We start from the raw sequence: 14583 nt of genomic DNA, 5'->3' as shown, positions 1-14583 counted from the left end.
GAGCACTGCCTTCACTGGATCTCAGGGAGGCTGTCCTTCACTGGACATGCAGCATAATTACAGCTGGGCCTTTACAAAACTCAGTGAAATCAAGGGGACAATTTTCTTCAGAATGAGCAATCAGAGGGTTATTCACACTAATGGGAGGTGGGGAATGTGCAGAGCCAATGAGGCAGTCACGGCCCTGGAATCACAGCCCGTCCAGCGGAGACCACTCTCCTCAGTCCCCAGAGGATCTGCTCACTGCCAGCGTTCCCCCTGCCCCACGCGGACGCACAGCTCTGCAGACACAGCCTCAAGTTTCCTGCTGCGAAGGGGAAGGTGACTCCATGTGGATCGGGGCGGGGATCTGCTGCTCCCACACCAGCCAACCTCAGCCCCGTGAGATGCCGTGAGCACAAGAACCTCAGGGCAGACTCCACAAAGGGTTCTCTTTCCCACATACCCAATAAGTTTGTGTTTCCTTAAGAACATTGTATTCAAAAGGCAGATTGTTAGGTTGGATTTCTTTAAGGACATTGTTTTCGAAAGGCAGATTGTTCTCCATTCACTTTAACAAAGCCAGAGCATTGTTTTTCTCTTCCACCCAGTCCTTGGTGGGTGTGCATATGTAAGGAACTGGAGCTGTAGGGAAGCAGACGGAGGTTGCCCTTTGCAGATGACGCTCCTGTCAAAAGCAGACCCAGTGTGGAGTCCCTGCATTTCTGGGCTCACCACAGGCTAAGGAAAAGCCAGGCTGTGCAGAACAAACAGGTACGCTGTGGCATCTCCCCTCAGACAATAACAACATCCCCACTACTTTGTCTGGTGGAAAGACCTTGATAACAATTCCCATAAGCACAGTGACATGCTTTGGGATTTTTCCCAACTATTTAAACCTCAGGACTCTCACTTAATCCCAGTAATCAAGCCAAGGTACTATTGTTGCATTCACCCCTCTATGACATTTGTGTGTGGCATTTAAAAAAATGGAAACTTGGAAAAAGCTTAAGGGAATACTGTTAAAGAAGGCAGGGCTTGGCTCTGAACCCCACACTTCCTAAGCCCAAAGCAGAAGACTCTTTCTCAGTTGGTGCTGGCAGCCCTGCGCTAACCCTGGGGCTCACTGCTATCCAGCATGGTGCCAGGCTACGAGGGCAAGGTCCTTCCAGCACACACAAGCCACCACAGCCTGTTTGCATCACCTGGTTTTAGCAGAGGCAAAAATAAATAAATAACAAAAAAAATCAAAGAATTATACCAATGGTACAAAATGAAGCAGACATCTCAGACCTCTTCATTTTAATGATGCATTAGTGACAGATCAGAAGCTTCTTTCTTTAAAGTGGGCAACTTTGAACTTGATTGGGAACTTTCAATCTGCTCCAGTCCCTCCCATTCAAGCATGGGGTGGCAAGAGCCCACTCCTGAAGAAGGCACACTGGCATCGGGTATCATCAAGAGCTTTGCTGCGGCTTTTCCTCTTGCATTTAAAGATTAACTGCAGCAATTAAGAGAGAAAAGCTAACAGCATCTTCCCAGTCTCTAGAGCAAACAGCAGTGGAGATGCCCTTGTAGCAGCCAGGTCCTGGTCTTTCAAACTGCTTTTAAACCCCTTCAGTGCTTTTAAAACCTGACTGTGGTTTAACTCTTGGCTGGCTTTTTCTTCCACGCCTTTATTGCTCTGCTGCAAGTCTAACAAAAACTGTAATGAAGAAGCAAACATAAATGATGGGAGATGTGGCATAGGGGAAATGAGCCTAAATTTAGCCTTTTCTTTAAGTAAATAAATAAATAAATCACTAAATAGATCTGCAGTGGGAATGCCACTGCCCGAAGGGGTCTGCAGCAGGAGCAGAGGCTGTTGCTATGAGACTTGTTGCTAACGGCATAACTCCTATCCTCTTCCTACAAACAAAATCACTGATTGTCAGCAAAGAAATCAGCCCTTTTACCTCCATCTGCTATGGGGAGGTCTGAACAGGCATTATGTACAAGATAATAAACAACAGTGTATATTTACTTTGTACTTCTCCAGATTTATTTTTTTTTATTTTAGTGCACAGAGACCAAAATACAGATTGAAGTCTCACAGAGCTGGACACCAGACAGAGACTGGATGAGATGGTCCCTGGCCCAAATACCTTGTCCTCCAAACAGACTAGAAGTGGGCAGGAAAGTGGGAGACAAAGGAAAAAAAGTTAGTGACACAAACTGCAGCATCCTGGGCCCCTCAGTGTCTTGCATCATCCCTGGTTTATTATGTGTATTTAAACACTCTGTAGGTAAGATAAAGGAGTTACTGTACCGTTATCATCCCTTTCCCAGCTGGCTTGCCATTCCCCAGAAGGAGAGTTCTTATTATTTTCTTGCTGGAGACAATCTAGAGAAGACAAAGAAAGCAAAGTAATGATTGTACAAGTGATCAAAAGCAGACTCATAAGCAACTGATCATTGCTCATGTTAGTTAATTCACATTAAGCATTCACAGCAATAAAAAAAAGATGTATTGTTCAGAGACGACCATGATGTTGTCTATGCTGCCACCATCACTGGAGGCACCTGAGTGAAGCTCAGCTCTTCCCAGGTCAAAAGAGCCCCATGGCGCAGACTGGGATGCAGCACCCCCAAAACACCACCGAGTCCATAGGGCATTAGGTGGCTTTTTAACAGTGTGGAGCAGCAACAGCACAAGAGGCTGAAGCAGCCCCTGCAGTGCAAAACCCCCTGTTTAACCCACGGACGAGGTGCTTGTGTGGTACGAGTCAGTGGGATGTCACAAAGCCAGAGCTACTGTGATTTGTCCCAAGCAAAATCACAACTCAACCTTTCAAACACTGTGTTAAATACTCCCTTCAACCACAAATGGAATCTTTTTTCAGCTAACATGATCCCTGCCAGCAACTTGCTTCCAGGGCATGTTTCCATGGAGAAACCATGATACAAGCCAGATGTTCTCCCCGAGCATCCTCCTAGACTTATTGGCTGCACAGCAAGGCATAGAGGGTTGGTACCCCCCCCCAAAGGCATTTCTCCCCTTCATCTCTGGCTTGTAAGAGGCTTCTGGCAGCTGAATTAAACCCCTTGAGATTTTCCCAGCTCAGTGAGTTTCAGGTGCCTTCAGATTTGGGGACCCTGTAAGTTTTTCACATGGGATGCACACCCCCATACAACAAACTGCAACCTGCTGGAACCAGCCATGCTCTTCTCTCATACCTACCAGGGACCCCTTCAAAATCTATGGGTTACAATTTAAAAAGTGCAGCCCCACTCATCCTTCTGTCTTCTTCCTTGGTCCTATATCACAGTCAGAAATAAATAAATAAAAACAAATGAACGAAATGGCTTAGCTTCTTGCTACCACCATCGAAGTGACACAGCCACACTTGGATTCTTCCTATTGCTCTCCAGAAATGCTTTTTTTCTCCTCCCCTTTTTGCATTTTTGAGGCAAAACCCCTTCCCATCATGGCTAGCAGCACTGGAGCTCCTGAAGTTATGCTGGAATCTTCAATCCAGCCATATCATGGTGCTTTTGCTCCAAAAATGTATACGAATCACCACATAACACAGCTAGATGTTTGTGCCTTGCTGTGGCGTAAGATTTCTTTGCAACCCTGGCGAGAAGCAACCATGGACACTATGCAGCCTGCAGTTTGATCCCTCCTAAGGTTTCACTCAGCCACAGAGGTCATTACAGGCCTCCGAGCAATCCAACCATCCTTTTAAATCTTGCCACAGACCTAATTAGCTGCAGTAAAACAATCCAGCTGATCTGACAGGGCTCTGATGCAAACTCAAAACCGGAAAGTCAGGTGCTCATTGTGCAGTTCATCAGAGGCAGGTTACTGCTACACGAGTGCGCTCTCTTTCCCTTCTAACAGGTGGGCTTAAGAAAACATCTCACCAGATAAAAAACAGACTTCAGAAACCCCACAGCAGTGTGGGTGAGCCCACAAGCCCAAGTCCTCCCTGTTCCACCCCTCTCCTCCCCAGGCCCCTGTGGTTCCCCACACCCCCCTCTGCCCTGGGCTCTGCCACACAGGGATGCTGCACTGGTCACAGGGAGAAGACAACATCGCTTGAGGCAGAGGCTTTCAGGGAAAAAGGGAGTGTGAGAAGATCCCTCCTTTCCAAGCTGGTGTCCCGTTGTGGACTACAGGTCACAAAGAAGTTCATGTATCACTTAAGAGAACTGCCACAAAAACTCATCAAAATCTGGGCACATGCATAAGGCAAGTTCTCTTCCACAGAGCTTAAATATTTCCATAAGGTCACAGAAGTTTAACGTTCTCTTCTTGGTGAAAAGGACACCAAATGATTTCAAGAGAGCTGGGTAGCATGCAACTAGAGACAGAACCTCACGCTGCCAGTGGGGCCATGCCGTTCTGCCTTTGTTGCCCCATCGGAGGGGTGCACTGAGCTCATCACCTTTTAAAGCACCAGAAGCAGTCAGGCTCATCTAGGAGACCTCACATGCAGCAAAAGAGGGGGCTGACTCCTCCACCCTCTTCCCCAGCGCATATGGATGATGCTTCTCTCCAGCAGAGCCCTGGACTTCTGCAGAGGTAGGATTAGTAACGGTGAGGTTTCAGCTCTGTTTCCTTATGTCCTTAAGTTCTTCTCCTTTTGCAGCATCCATCAAGACTGTGGCCCTCACAATGAGCACTGCTGAACTGTCCCACACCAGAGGTGGCTGCATTCTAACAACAGGAAAACGAATGCTAAATGGTTTGGCCTTTATCACTGAGCACCAGCCTGGGCTGTTTCTTAATTTCTGCAGGATCAGAATTAGGTCATCACAGAGCTCTTCCAAAAACACCGACATTAAACCTCAGACTGTAAATGTCAGTGATCTTCTGACAAGTTCTTTAGCTGGCAATAACAAAGTTATTCAGCCCCCTTTGGCATATCTGGTGCCAGATTAGTCTGTGTAACAAAGCGACCACATTCACAAGCCTTCCTGGACACCTCGGGCTGGCTGTCCATGCTGACCCACCTACTGCAGTGCCTGCTTCCCCCAGCACCGAGCATACAAGAGGCAGCTTCTCCCAGCCCCTACGTTCATGCCAGGTACCACAGCAGCCCCAGGCAGCTGGAGGCTAAAAAAGAACGGAAAAATCTCCCTCATTTCTCACCTCTGAGTCAGAGCATGCTCAGAAGACAAAGAAGTTTGGAGAATTTAGCTGGCAATTCTAACTGGGTCTGGGCTCACGAATGCAAAGACCTTCCAAAGACTTATAAATAGCATGTGTCCTGAAAGCTCTTCCACAAGAACACAAGACAACATTGCTGCACCAACATGCTACAGAGGAGATACAATTTGCTTCACAATGCCAAGATTGTGTTTTCTGAATGCTTTGTTCTCAAACAGAAAAAAAAACGGTAATTTTTATTACAAAAGCTTTGCAAAAAAATAAAAAAAAATAGATATGAAGGTAGACTGCAATTTATCCTAACTTTAAACATCTGGAAGTTTCCCAAGTCCAAATCCAAGCTGGTGATCAGGGCTGTTACTATTAACCCTTGGTGAGAAACAGTTATCGCCAACACCTTCCAGTGCAAGTGACCAAGATAACTGGGTGCAAACACCCTCACACACCTTCCCCAGGGATCTGATTTCTCTCTGCAGTCAACAGCAGAAGCCCATACTATGACCAGCTGAGGCTTGAGCAAGTAACCAATGGCCCTGAAATGGAACACTTTGACCTAAAAAGTGCGACAAGCAATCAAATTATTATTTTTTTTTTGGCCAGGAAGCACCCAACAAACTTTACAGCAGAGAAGAGAAGCAGCTCTGTCCCCCCAGCTTGCCTGCAGCTGTTGTGATTTGGGGTCCCTTTGCTGGAGGACAGCGAGCAGCAGGGAAAGGACATCAGAGACTCACCATGCCCAGTGTGCAGGAAAATTCACCCAGGAAGTCATGCTCATACAGCTGCATGCTTGACTTGTCCTGGTCAAACAGGGCAAATTTGAGCTTCTGCACTTCTTCAAAGTGGTAGTCAACAACGAACTTCTTAGAGAAAGCTGGGTTGAGGTTATTCACCGCTGTCTCTGTCCTGTCGAGCTGCAAAGAAAAAAGGGGACATTTAGACATCTGTACCTCACATCTTTGTCACCACAATGTCTCTTCTGACTTCAGCTGGAGTCCTGACACGCAGAAACCCTGTAGTGGCCATCAGAGCATGAGAGCACCAGGCATGCAGCAGACACATCCCTAAATGCAAGCCTTAATACTCTGTATGCAAGGTGGAATGAATCTAAACAAGGAACACCTCATGCAGAGAGCTGCATCCCTGAGGTCAGGGTGCCAAGGCTTGGTGTGCACTCAAGGCTTATTGAAGCTGAAATCTTTGCATTTGCTTTTAACACCTGTTCTCTCAGGACATAGAAAACCCCTGGAGACAATGCTTTCATACACCTCCAACCACCTGTTTCTCTTGTCCTTAACTAACCAGACACACTGCTGTAATGCCTTCAAAGTCAAGCCAAAGCTATTTCTTTCAGACCATGCAACTAACAGCAAGGACAAACAAACAAACAAAAAGCATCACAACTCAGGACAGTAACCCTCCAGCATTTCCCTCTAGACCTCAAAACAAAACATTCATGTGGTATCTTCTTTCTTGTCCCTCTGTAAAAAAATGAATTTCACCAGGCATTAGGAGAAACAAGAGGCTAGAAGGATGCAAATAAGACTTCAATAGACCCTGTCATCCAATATAGATCTGGAAGTCCTTCAGATGGAGAGAGCATCTTTGTGTTTATAACCTTCTTCATACAAATAGGATAGGGACACAGGGAATACATTGAGACCAGCACAGGAGAAACATGAGATGGGGCCAGATTTGAATCTCCCAAGTCTGAGGCAGGTCTTCCAGCAGTCTAGATATTGGTTGGCTGGAGAAACAACTTATCCCAGTTCTGCATGTTCCCTAAAAACAACCTGCTGAGCGCAGCCAGCTTTCTTCCCCCAGCCTCATTTTGGTGATGAGATGGCCTCAACACACACATACTTGAGGCTCAGGCTGCAAAGATGGTGTGAAAAATCCTCACCCTTCTGTTGCTGCTGCTATAAAACGTGGAGTTTGGATACCGCTGTGTGAAGGGAAGAGAGTTTGTCTGCTCAGACACGTTTAGAGGGCTGGGAGGATAACCTGCACCTTCTCTGGTATTTTGGCAGTGGCAGGAGTTGCAGTAATACAGCAACCCTGGCTCGGACACGCTGCAAGCCTCAGACACATAATTAACCATATGACACGTGGACTTCATGTCCATGTCCGCCCACTGCCATGAAAAACACTTGGCACTGCTCTCCAAGACAACTTTCCAGGGGGAGATGACCAGGATGCACCCTGCAGAGGAAGAAGTGGGAGGAAGACTGATGGATGCAATGCCCTCCTCTGATGCCTCCAAAATCCTCCTGAACCAGCGCAAAGGTGGCCACGACCAGCCCATTGGCTTCCTATATCATGTGAGCAGCCAAGGGCCAGACTGCCCTCACCCACAGGGCATGAGCCCAGCCAGCAGAGCGTGACCTGGAGCATCTCAGATCCGCTGACACTAACATGTTTAACTCAAAGCATCGCTCTTCATCCTCAGTAACTGAGTACCAAGGTGACAGGTACCTGCAGAGAAGCTCCAGCTGCCTGCTGGACCAGCAAAACGCTGATTCCCAGACAGGTAAGCAAGCTGAAAGAAACAATATCCCCAAATGTCTGGGAAGAGAGGAGGGCACAAAAGATAAAGCATGGAGCTGCATATGGAAGCAGTGGGGAGCCAAGGGCTGGACAGGGAGCATGGAGGTGTACTGCCCAGGAAATCCATCCACAGCATGGTGAGAGTGGTAAATATCCTTGTGAAGCTAGAAAGGCCAGAAAGAAATCCAAAAGCACAGCCAAAGTGAGTGATGAGCAATAACTGAATAAAGGTAGCCACCACTCACAGATGTTTCCAAGGACAACCTTCCAGCAAGAGAATGAAGTGAGAGCTTTGTAAGGAGAGACGGCTGCAGATAGCTTTTAGAAGATGAGAGGTGGCAGGGATTTCAGGGAGGGTATCCTGCAGGACCAGGCTGGGACAGGGCAGGCCCTGACAGAGCTGGCTGCCTTGGCCTTTCTTCCATTTCACACTGTTATTCCAGGATAAGGTTACTGGGGCTGTTGAACAGAAAGAAAGGCACACGCTCTCCAGTGTGATTTTATCAAAACCACACCACTTTGAAGCACTTTGGGAGACTCCAAGGTGGCGTTAGCGGCTGCTGCACCTCCTGCAGATGAGCAATGCCCCTGCTTGGGTGTGAGACAGGATCTCAGGTGGGGTGCAAAGTGGGACCAAGGGGTACTTCTCATCTTGGATCCATACCTCTGCCCCCAGCCCTCATATGGGCATGGCCAGGAGGCTTCAGGTGCAGCCTCACTGATCCCCCACACAGCAGGTGTACAAGAGACACCTTAGGAAGCAGCATCCTACGCATGGAGTGGGGTGGGTAGAGCTGGTTCCCCTCCCACGGGGTCACTGCTGAAGGTCTCCTGGATCCAGAAGGTCTCGTCCCACCTATACACAGCTCCCTGTGAAAGAAGTGCTGTGCTTAGGAGGAATTCACATAGCATGGGTTGTGGGAGCTGATCAGAGAGGGGAGCAGACTAAACCTCACATTTGTCTCCTCATGCTGGGTCTGTCCTTCCACACAACACTTTGAATATTTTGCCAGAACATGGAAATCCTCCCTTCTTCTTCCCCCAAGCCACTTAAAGCACCCACCAGGACAAGGAAAGATGCTCCTTCCTCTCCTCCAGCCCAGCTGTACCACATCTCACTGGGCTGTTCCCTCGGTGCTGCTCGCTCCAAGGAAAACCATCACATCCACCTGCAGCATCCTGCAGCACTAGCCAGCATCACTTCTCATCCTGCAGTCCACATACCCAACGGAGAAGGCTGAGCTGCCTGACACAACCCAGGTCCCAGGGCAACACCTCCACAGAAAGCAGCTCCTGCACTGGCACCCGTGGACTGCAGGACAGATGGACGTCTGCCAGAGCAGCAGAGCCAGAAATAAGTACGCCATGACAGAAAAAGCATAAAATGAAAACACATACCTCTGAGTCCCAATGGAACTCATTCAGCATAGGAGAGAGATTTTGAAGGGACTGAGTGGAAATGCGGTAAGTTTGCTATATATACCAACTATCGCAGTATTTTTAAAGTTGGTCACTTAGTCTGTCTTAATTGCCAGAAAAAGACTAAAGTAAATGCTGTATTCTCAAAATAGCCACCTGCCTCACCCTCTGGGGAGATGGAAATCGAATAAACCAACACAAGTGGGTTGTACACCAGCCAGAGCAATGCAGCTTCACAGAGATCCTTCCCTCTCTGCCACTGCCTGTACTGCGGGACCCAAACATCTGCTCAGAGAGACGCTCCTGGTGAACCAGGAGCAGTGGCCATCCATGAGTGTTGAGCTTGTCCAAACAAGCACAACATACACAAATCCCCTTTTGAGGCTAGCATATGAGATTATGCATGAGATTACACATGAGATGGATTTTATCTCCTTTCATGTTCCCTGAGCTACTGGGAAGACAGGGACCAAGTCAAATCAGGATGAAAATTGAGCTCACGAGGCAGCTGCTTCCCCTTTGGGATAATGGATAGCTGAGAAGGGGAAAGCAGATTGCCTGTGCTTCTTCCCACCCTGCCATTATCCAAAATGCATCCATGTCAAGGCTGGAGGCAGGCAACATGCCGTTTGGGATGCTGCAAAGTTGTGGGGCGCCCAAAGATACAAAGAGCCCAGGTCTCTACAAGAAGGGCTGTGCCTTACACTGAAACAAAAATAGCCTTTTTCTGAGTGCAAATGGAAAAGAAAAGAATATAGAAGGAGCAGGAACTTCAAGAGTATCTCTACAGTGCAATCAAGACACTTATTACTGCTCAAATGCTCTTACACATTGCCACACCAGCAAGGATACACCAGCCTGATGAAAACTGCTGGGCTGGGTGTGGAGGGAATATCCAGGCTGGGAGACTGTAGAATGACAAACAGGTTTGGGTTGGGAGGGACACTTAAAGATCACGCAGTCCAACCCCCTGCCATGGCCAGGGACATCTTTCACTAGATCAGGTTGCTCAAAGCCCCATCCAACTCAACTTTGAACACTTCCAATGATGAGGCATCCATTTCTCTGGGCAACCTCATCCCATGTCCCACCACTCTCATCATGAAAAAATTCTTCCTTACATCCCAACTAAATCTACCCTTTTGCAGTTTAAAACCACTGCCTTTTGTCCTGTCACAACCAGTCCCGGTACAAAGCCTTTCTCCATCTTTCTTATAAGCCCCCCTTTACATACTGAAAGGTTGCAATGAGGTCTCCCTGGAGCCTTCTCTTCTCCATGCTGAACATCCCCAGCTCTCTCAACTTCTCGTCACAGGAGAGGTGCTCCAGCCCTCTGATCATCCTTGTGGCCTCCTCTGGACCCGCTCCAACAGGTCCGTGTCTGTCTTGTGCTGCAGGTCCCAGAGCTGAACACGATACTGCAGGTGGGGACTCCCCACTATGGATCCAGCCTGAAAAAGGGTCTGAGGACACGTGCATTACAGGGATGTCAGGTGCCCACTTCCTGGCCCAAGCTGCTAAGGAAGAGCTGCAGAAACACGACTGATCGTATGAGCCATGTTCAAGGCTGGACTGTGGCACCACATCTGAGGCTGTGCTGCAACAGTCTTGTGTCACGCAGGCAGCAGAGAGGGAAGAACAGATTTCCCCATTAAAACCAGCTCCTGGGCACCAGGTGAAGCTTTGAAGGAGGTAACTTGAGGTCCCATCTCCAGCTTTACCAGGAATGGGTGGGCCAGGGAAGGGGAAGAGAAACACAGTCAACATGTCTCGAGTTCACCCTTGCAGAGTGAGGAGGCTTCTGTCAACACCCAACTGGCCAAGTGTTTAACTGCCTCCTTACTGTGCGAACCACAAAAAAAATCACAAGCTTCAGCTGCTTTCTTGCACATATTTCAGTCTTCAATTTGGTACAGCTCTTTACCTTCCACCTCGCTGGTAACCATCGTGCACAAGGGCTTTTCACACAACATCCACCAGGAGGCAACCAGGCCATGGGCTCCCGCCTCCTCCTCCTCGCCTGGACGCTCACACATTTGTGTGCCCTGCAAAGAGCAGAAGTGGCTTTGCAACCCAGGAGCAGAAAAGCACAAGGGTTTTTAAGAGCCTTTGGTTAGCAACCAGGCTAACTGAAGATTTCTGTTCGTCCAAGAGTCTCAATTCTACAAAACATGCACACATCTGGGAAAGTTTCTCTAATTGTAACCCTTGCATTAAATGAACGCAGCTGAAGAGTCCTCCAGTTTCCAAGGAGAGGTTTGCTGGAGACGTTCAGGCACCCCCAGCACTTGGAAGATGCTCTCCTAAGGGGCAGGGAACACAGGATGGAACATTTGGGAGCAGAGACTCCATGCCATACTGCCGTTCTCCCCTCCCCTCCAAAGGTATCCTAGGAGCCCCAGGCCGACAGGCTGGCAGCTGATGGCCTCCATACCCCTCTGAGACGCAGCAACAGAGGAGATGAGGGGTGCCCAGTGCCACCACACCGAGGCTCTGGAAGGAGGGATGACTCAGGCTTGCACAAAAGCAAGGGCTCAGCTGAGTCATGGGCCAGGTCTTTCCTGGCTCCTGCTAGACGACATCACCAGGCAGAACGCTGACACATTACCCATCTTTATGTCACTTCTGGGCCTGTGCTTTTTGTTCCTCCCTCCCTCCACCACCCCCTCCAAGGCTGATTCATGAATATTTTTTAATTCTTCTTAAGCTCAGTGAGACAAAATAATTGTATTTGGGAACAAAAATGACAGCTAGAAAAACTGGTGAACAGAACCCCTGCTGTCAGCATTCACAGGCACTGCAGTCCCACTACCCAGGTACGGGTGCTGGCATGACCACGGCTGGGCGGATCCTGAAGGCCCTTGTTCTAAACAAGGCCATGGCATGCCACTACCCCCACTGCAGAGGAGGCACCTGCAGTGTCAGTGCTTGCCAGCACATGCTATGGGATGAGGGCATGCTGCTGAGCACGTTGTGGCCTGTCCCTGTCCATCCCCTATATTTCAGCTTTGCTATTCGAGACAACACTTTAGACAGGAAACAGATTCATCTTGGAGCAACTGCCTGAACTGTGACAACCCCCTCAAATCACCAGTCCCACCTCTTGCCATACATCAGTCCAACATCATACATTCATAGAATATCTCAAGTTGGAAGGGACTCATAAGGATCATCAAGTCCAACTCATGGATCTACACAGGACCTCCCAGAAACCAGACAGTATGTCTGAGAGCAGCGTCCAAATGCTTCTTGAATTCCAGCAGGCTCGGTGCCATGACCACTGCCATGGGTAGCCTGTTCCAGTGCCCAAACACCCTCCCAGTGAAGAACCTTTTCATGATATTGGATCTGAACCTCCCCTTTCACAGCCCCATGCCATTCCCTCAGGTCCTGTTGCTGTGCACTGCTACCACAACATGGGGGCACAGGAGGGTTTGGGTGCTGGCCATTCCCACAGCGCGCTGGAGGCTTGGGGCCAGACACATCCCCTGCACGTGGACACCAGGCACAGCCGTTCCCACCAGAGAGCTCCATGTATCTCCAGTTTGGGCCACACGCTGATCTCCACTGAAAGCACAGCAGCAGAGCATTGAGCAATCTGCCATTCAAGGCTGGCTTCCAGCACCTATCTTGTCAATTACAAAGAAGCTAAAAATAGCAGAGGAAGGGGAAAAAGAGCAAAACCACACATTTGTATTGTAAAAGAAGCTTTGGAATCAAAACTGCTGGACTGAGACATTACTGACAGCAAAAGAGAAATTCCTGAAAAGCACAACTAGGTCAAAGAGATGACACCTATCAAGATGGGAAAGCTCATTAGTCTCATCCAACCTGATGAGCAAAATTAATTGCAGACCATGGCAAAGGCAAGGTCTGCCCCCACACCCTCCCTGCTGACATCAAGATCAGCTGTAGGACATCTTAGCCAATGCACATCAATTCATCAACTCCTTGGCACTAGTTCATTAGTTCAGATATCAGAAAAATGAAACCACTTGGGAATTGGGACTTTTTTTGTTGCAGTTTGGTGATTTAATGCCCCTTGGCTGCTCATTCTGTGCTGTGCTGACCAGGTCTGTATCCAACACCACTACTTGCACCCATCCATCACATCTCAGTGCACTGTTTATCTGCTCCCTCATGGAGGAACTGAAAAGAAGCTTTATACCATCTAACTACAATCGCACTTATAAAATGAAATCTACATATTTTTTTTTTCTGCAGGCATTTTAGCCCAGAATCTATCCCTCTGTAGCCAAAAGGTACTTCCTAGGCACAGAGCAAAATGCTCTTGCACAGACTGGAGTTTGAATTCAAGACACCAGTTTTATCACAGACAACACCTTGCCCAACAAGGACTGCTGCAGAAGGAAACAATGACTATAGTTTCTCCACGTAAGATGCTGAACAGTCAAAGCATCACGAAAACCACAGCTGGGAGATCCTGGTCCACTGCGTGCACAGCTCAATTGCAAAATGAATGTTAGAAGTACGTCTGCATGGGAGACCCCCCGCAAGTGAAACCTCTTGCCACGGCAGTAACACTGCTGGCAGCAACCTTGGTCACTACCAGCCAATTTTAAAGCCAGTTTGGGCATCTCTGGATGAACCACAGTGTATCAACATGCACACGTGCAGTCCCCAAAGTGGCTTGCAGTGGGGTGTGTACTCCTGTGCCACTTCCAACAGGAGGGGGATGTCACATCCAGCTGGTGGGTTGTTGGGAAGCAAACTTTGGGGATCAGGCCATTTCACTTATGTTATGAAATAATTCAGACAGCCACTGAGGGTAAACTCCCTCTCACTCCATTAACAACATTAGCAGCAGCCTCATCCTGCTGAAGTGGAGGGCTGGAAACATCAGAAAAGTGTCTATAAAGTTTTCCCATTCACTCAGGATTTGCCAGCTGGTTGCTGCCTGTCTGCAGCAGAACCGATCCACAGCTCCTTGTGCATCCAGCTCACAATGTTCTCCTTCCTCTCCCATGTCCTGCCCTCTCAGCCCATTGAAAGCCTATACTGAGGCCTGCTGAATGCCCAGAACAAGGCCTGTTGACCTTGATTTATGATATTTGGAGGTACTCCTAAGAAGTAGTCCTGGACTGCTCTGCTCCACAGGACTGGCCTGCCAGACCTTCACCTAGTACATTCCTGTTCTATAGAAAGAACAACTCTCCAAGCGAAGCCCAAGGAACAACTTTACCTGTGACCTATCCAAGAAACAGTTTATCTTGTCTCAGCCTGAAACATGCCTGGTTCCAAGCAGGACCTCACAATATCTAACTGTCCCTTAGGATTAGCATTGCAGACATCCAGATCTGAAGTGCTCCCAGCTTACTGCACATTGAGAAGTGACTGGGACTAGTTCACACGTGGCAAGATCACTCCAGGCCCACCACATGCCTGAGTCGATATTTTGAGGTTTGCAATTAAGTTTAGCCTGTCATTACACCTGCCAGGACAAACTGGTAAGGAACAATTGTAGA

At 48.4% G+C, this 14583-nt stretch overlaps 1 protein-coding gene across 2 annotated transcripts in view; it reads right to left on the bottom strand.

The window, feature by feature from the left end:
* CPNE2 (copine 2) overlaps positions 1-14583 on the bottom strand; it is a 60211-nt gene that overhangs the window by 30789 nt on the left and 14839 nt on the right. For both annotated transcript variants that reach the window (XM_040571531.1, XM_040571532.1), the window contains exons 3-4: positions 5866-6045; positions 2288-2362 (exon numbers count right to left, since the gene is read on the bottom strand). In XM_040571531.1, the coding sequence (XP_040427465.1) occupies positions 2288-2362; positions 5866-6045 (255 nt within the window). The remainder of the gene's footprint in view (positions 1-2287; positions 2363-5865; positions 6046-14583) is intronic.

This window comes from Cygnus olor, chromosome 12, assembly GCF_009769625.2.
Source record: "Cygnus olor isolate bCygOlo1 chromosome 12, bCygOlo1.pri.v2, whole genome shotgun sequence".
Classification (NCBI taxonomy): domain Eukaryota; kingdom Metazoa; phylum Chordata; class Aves; order Anseriformes; family Anatidae; genus Cygnus; species Cygnus olor.
This window is presented reverse-complemented; position numbering and strand designations above follow the sequence as displayed.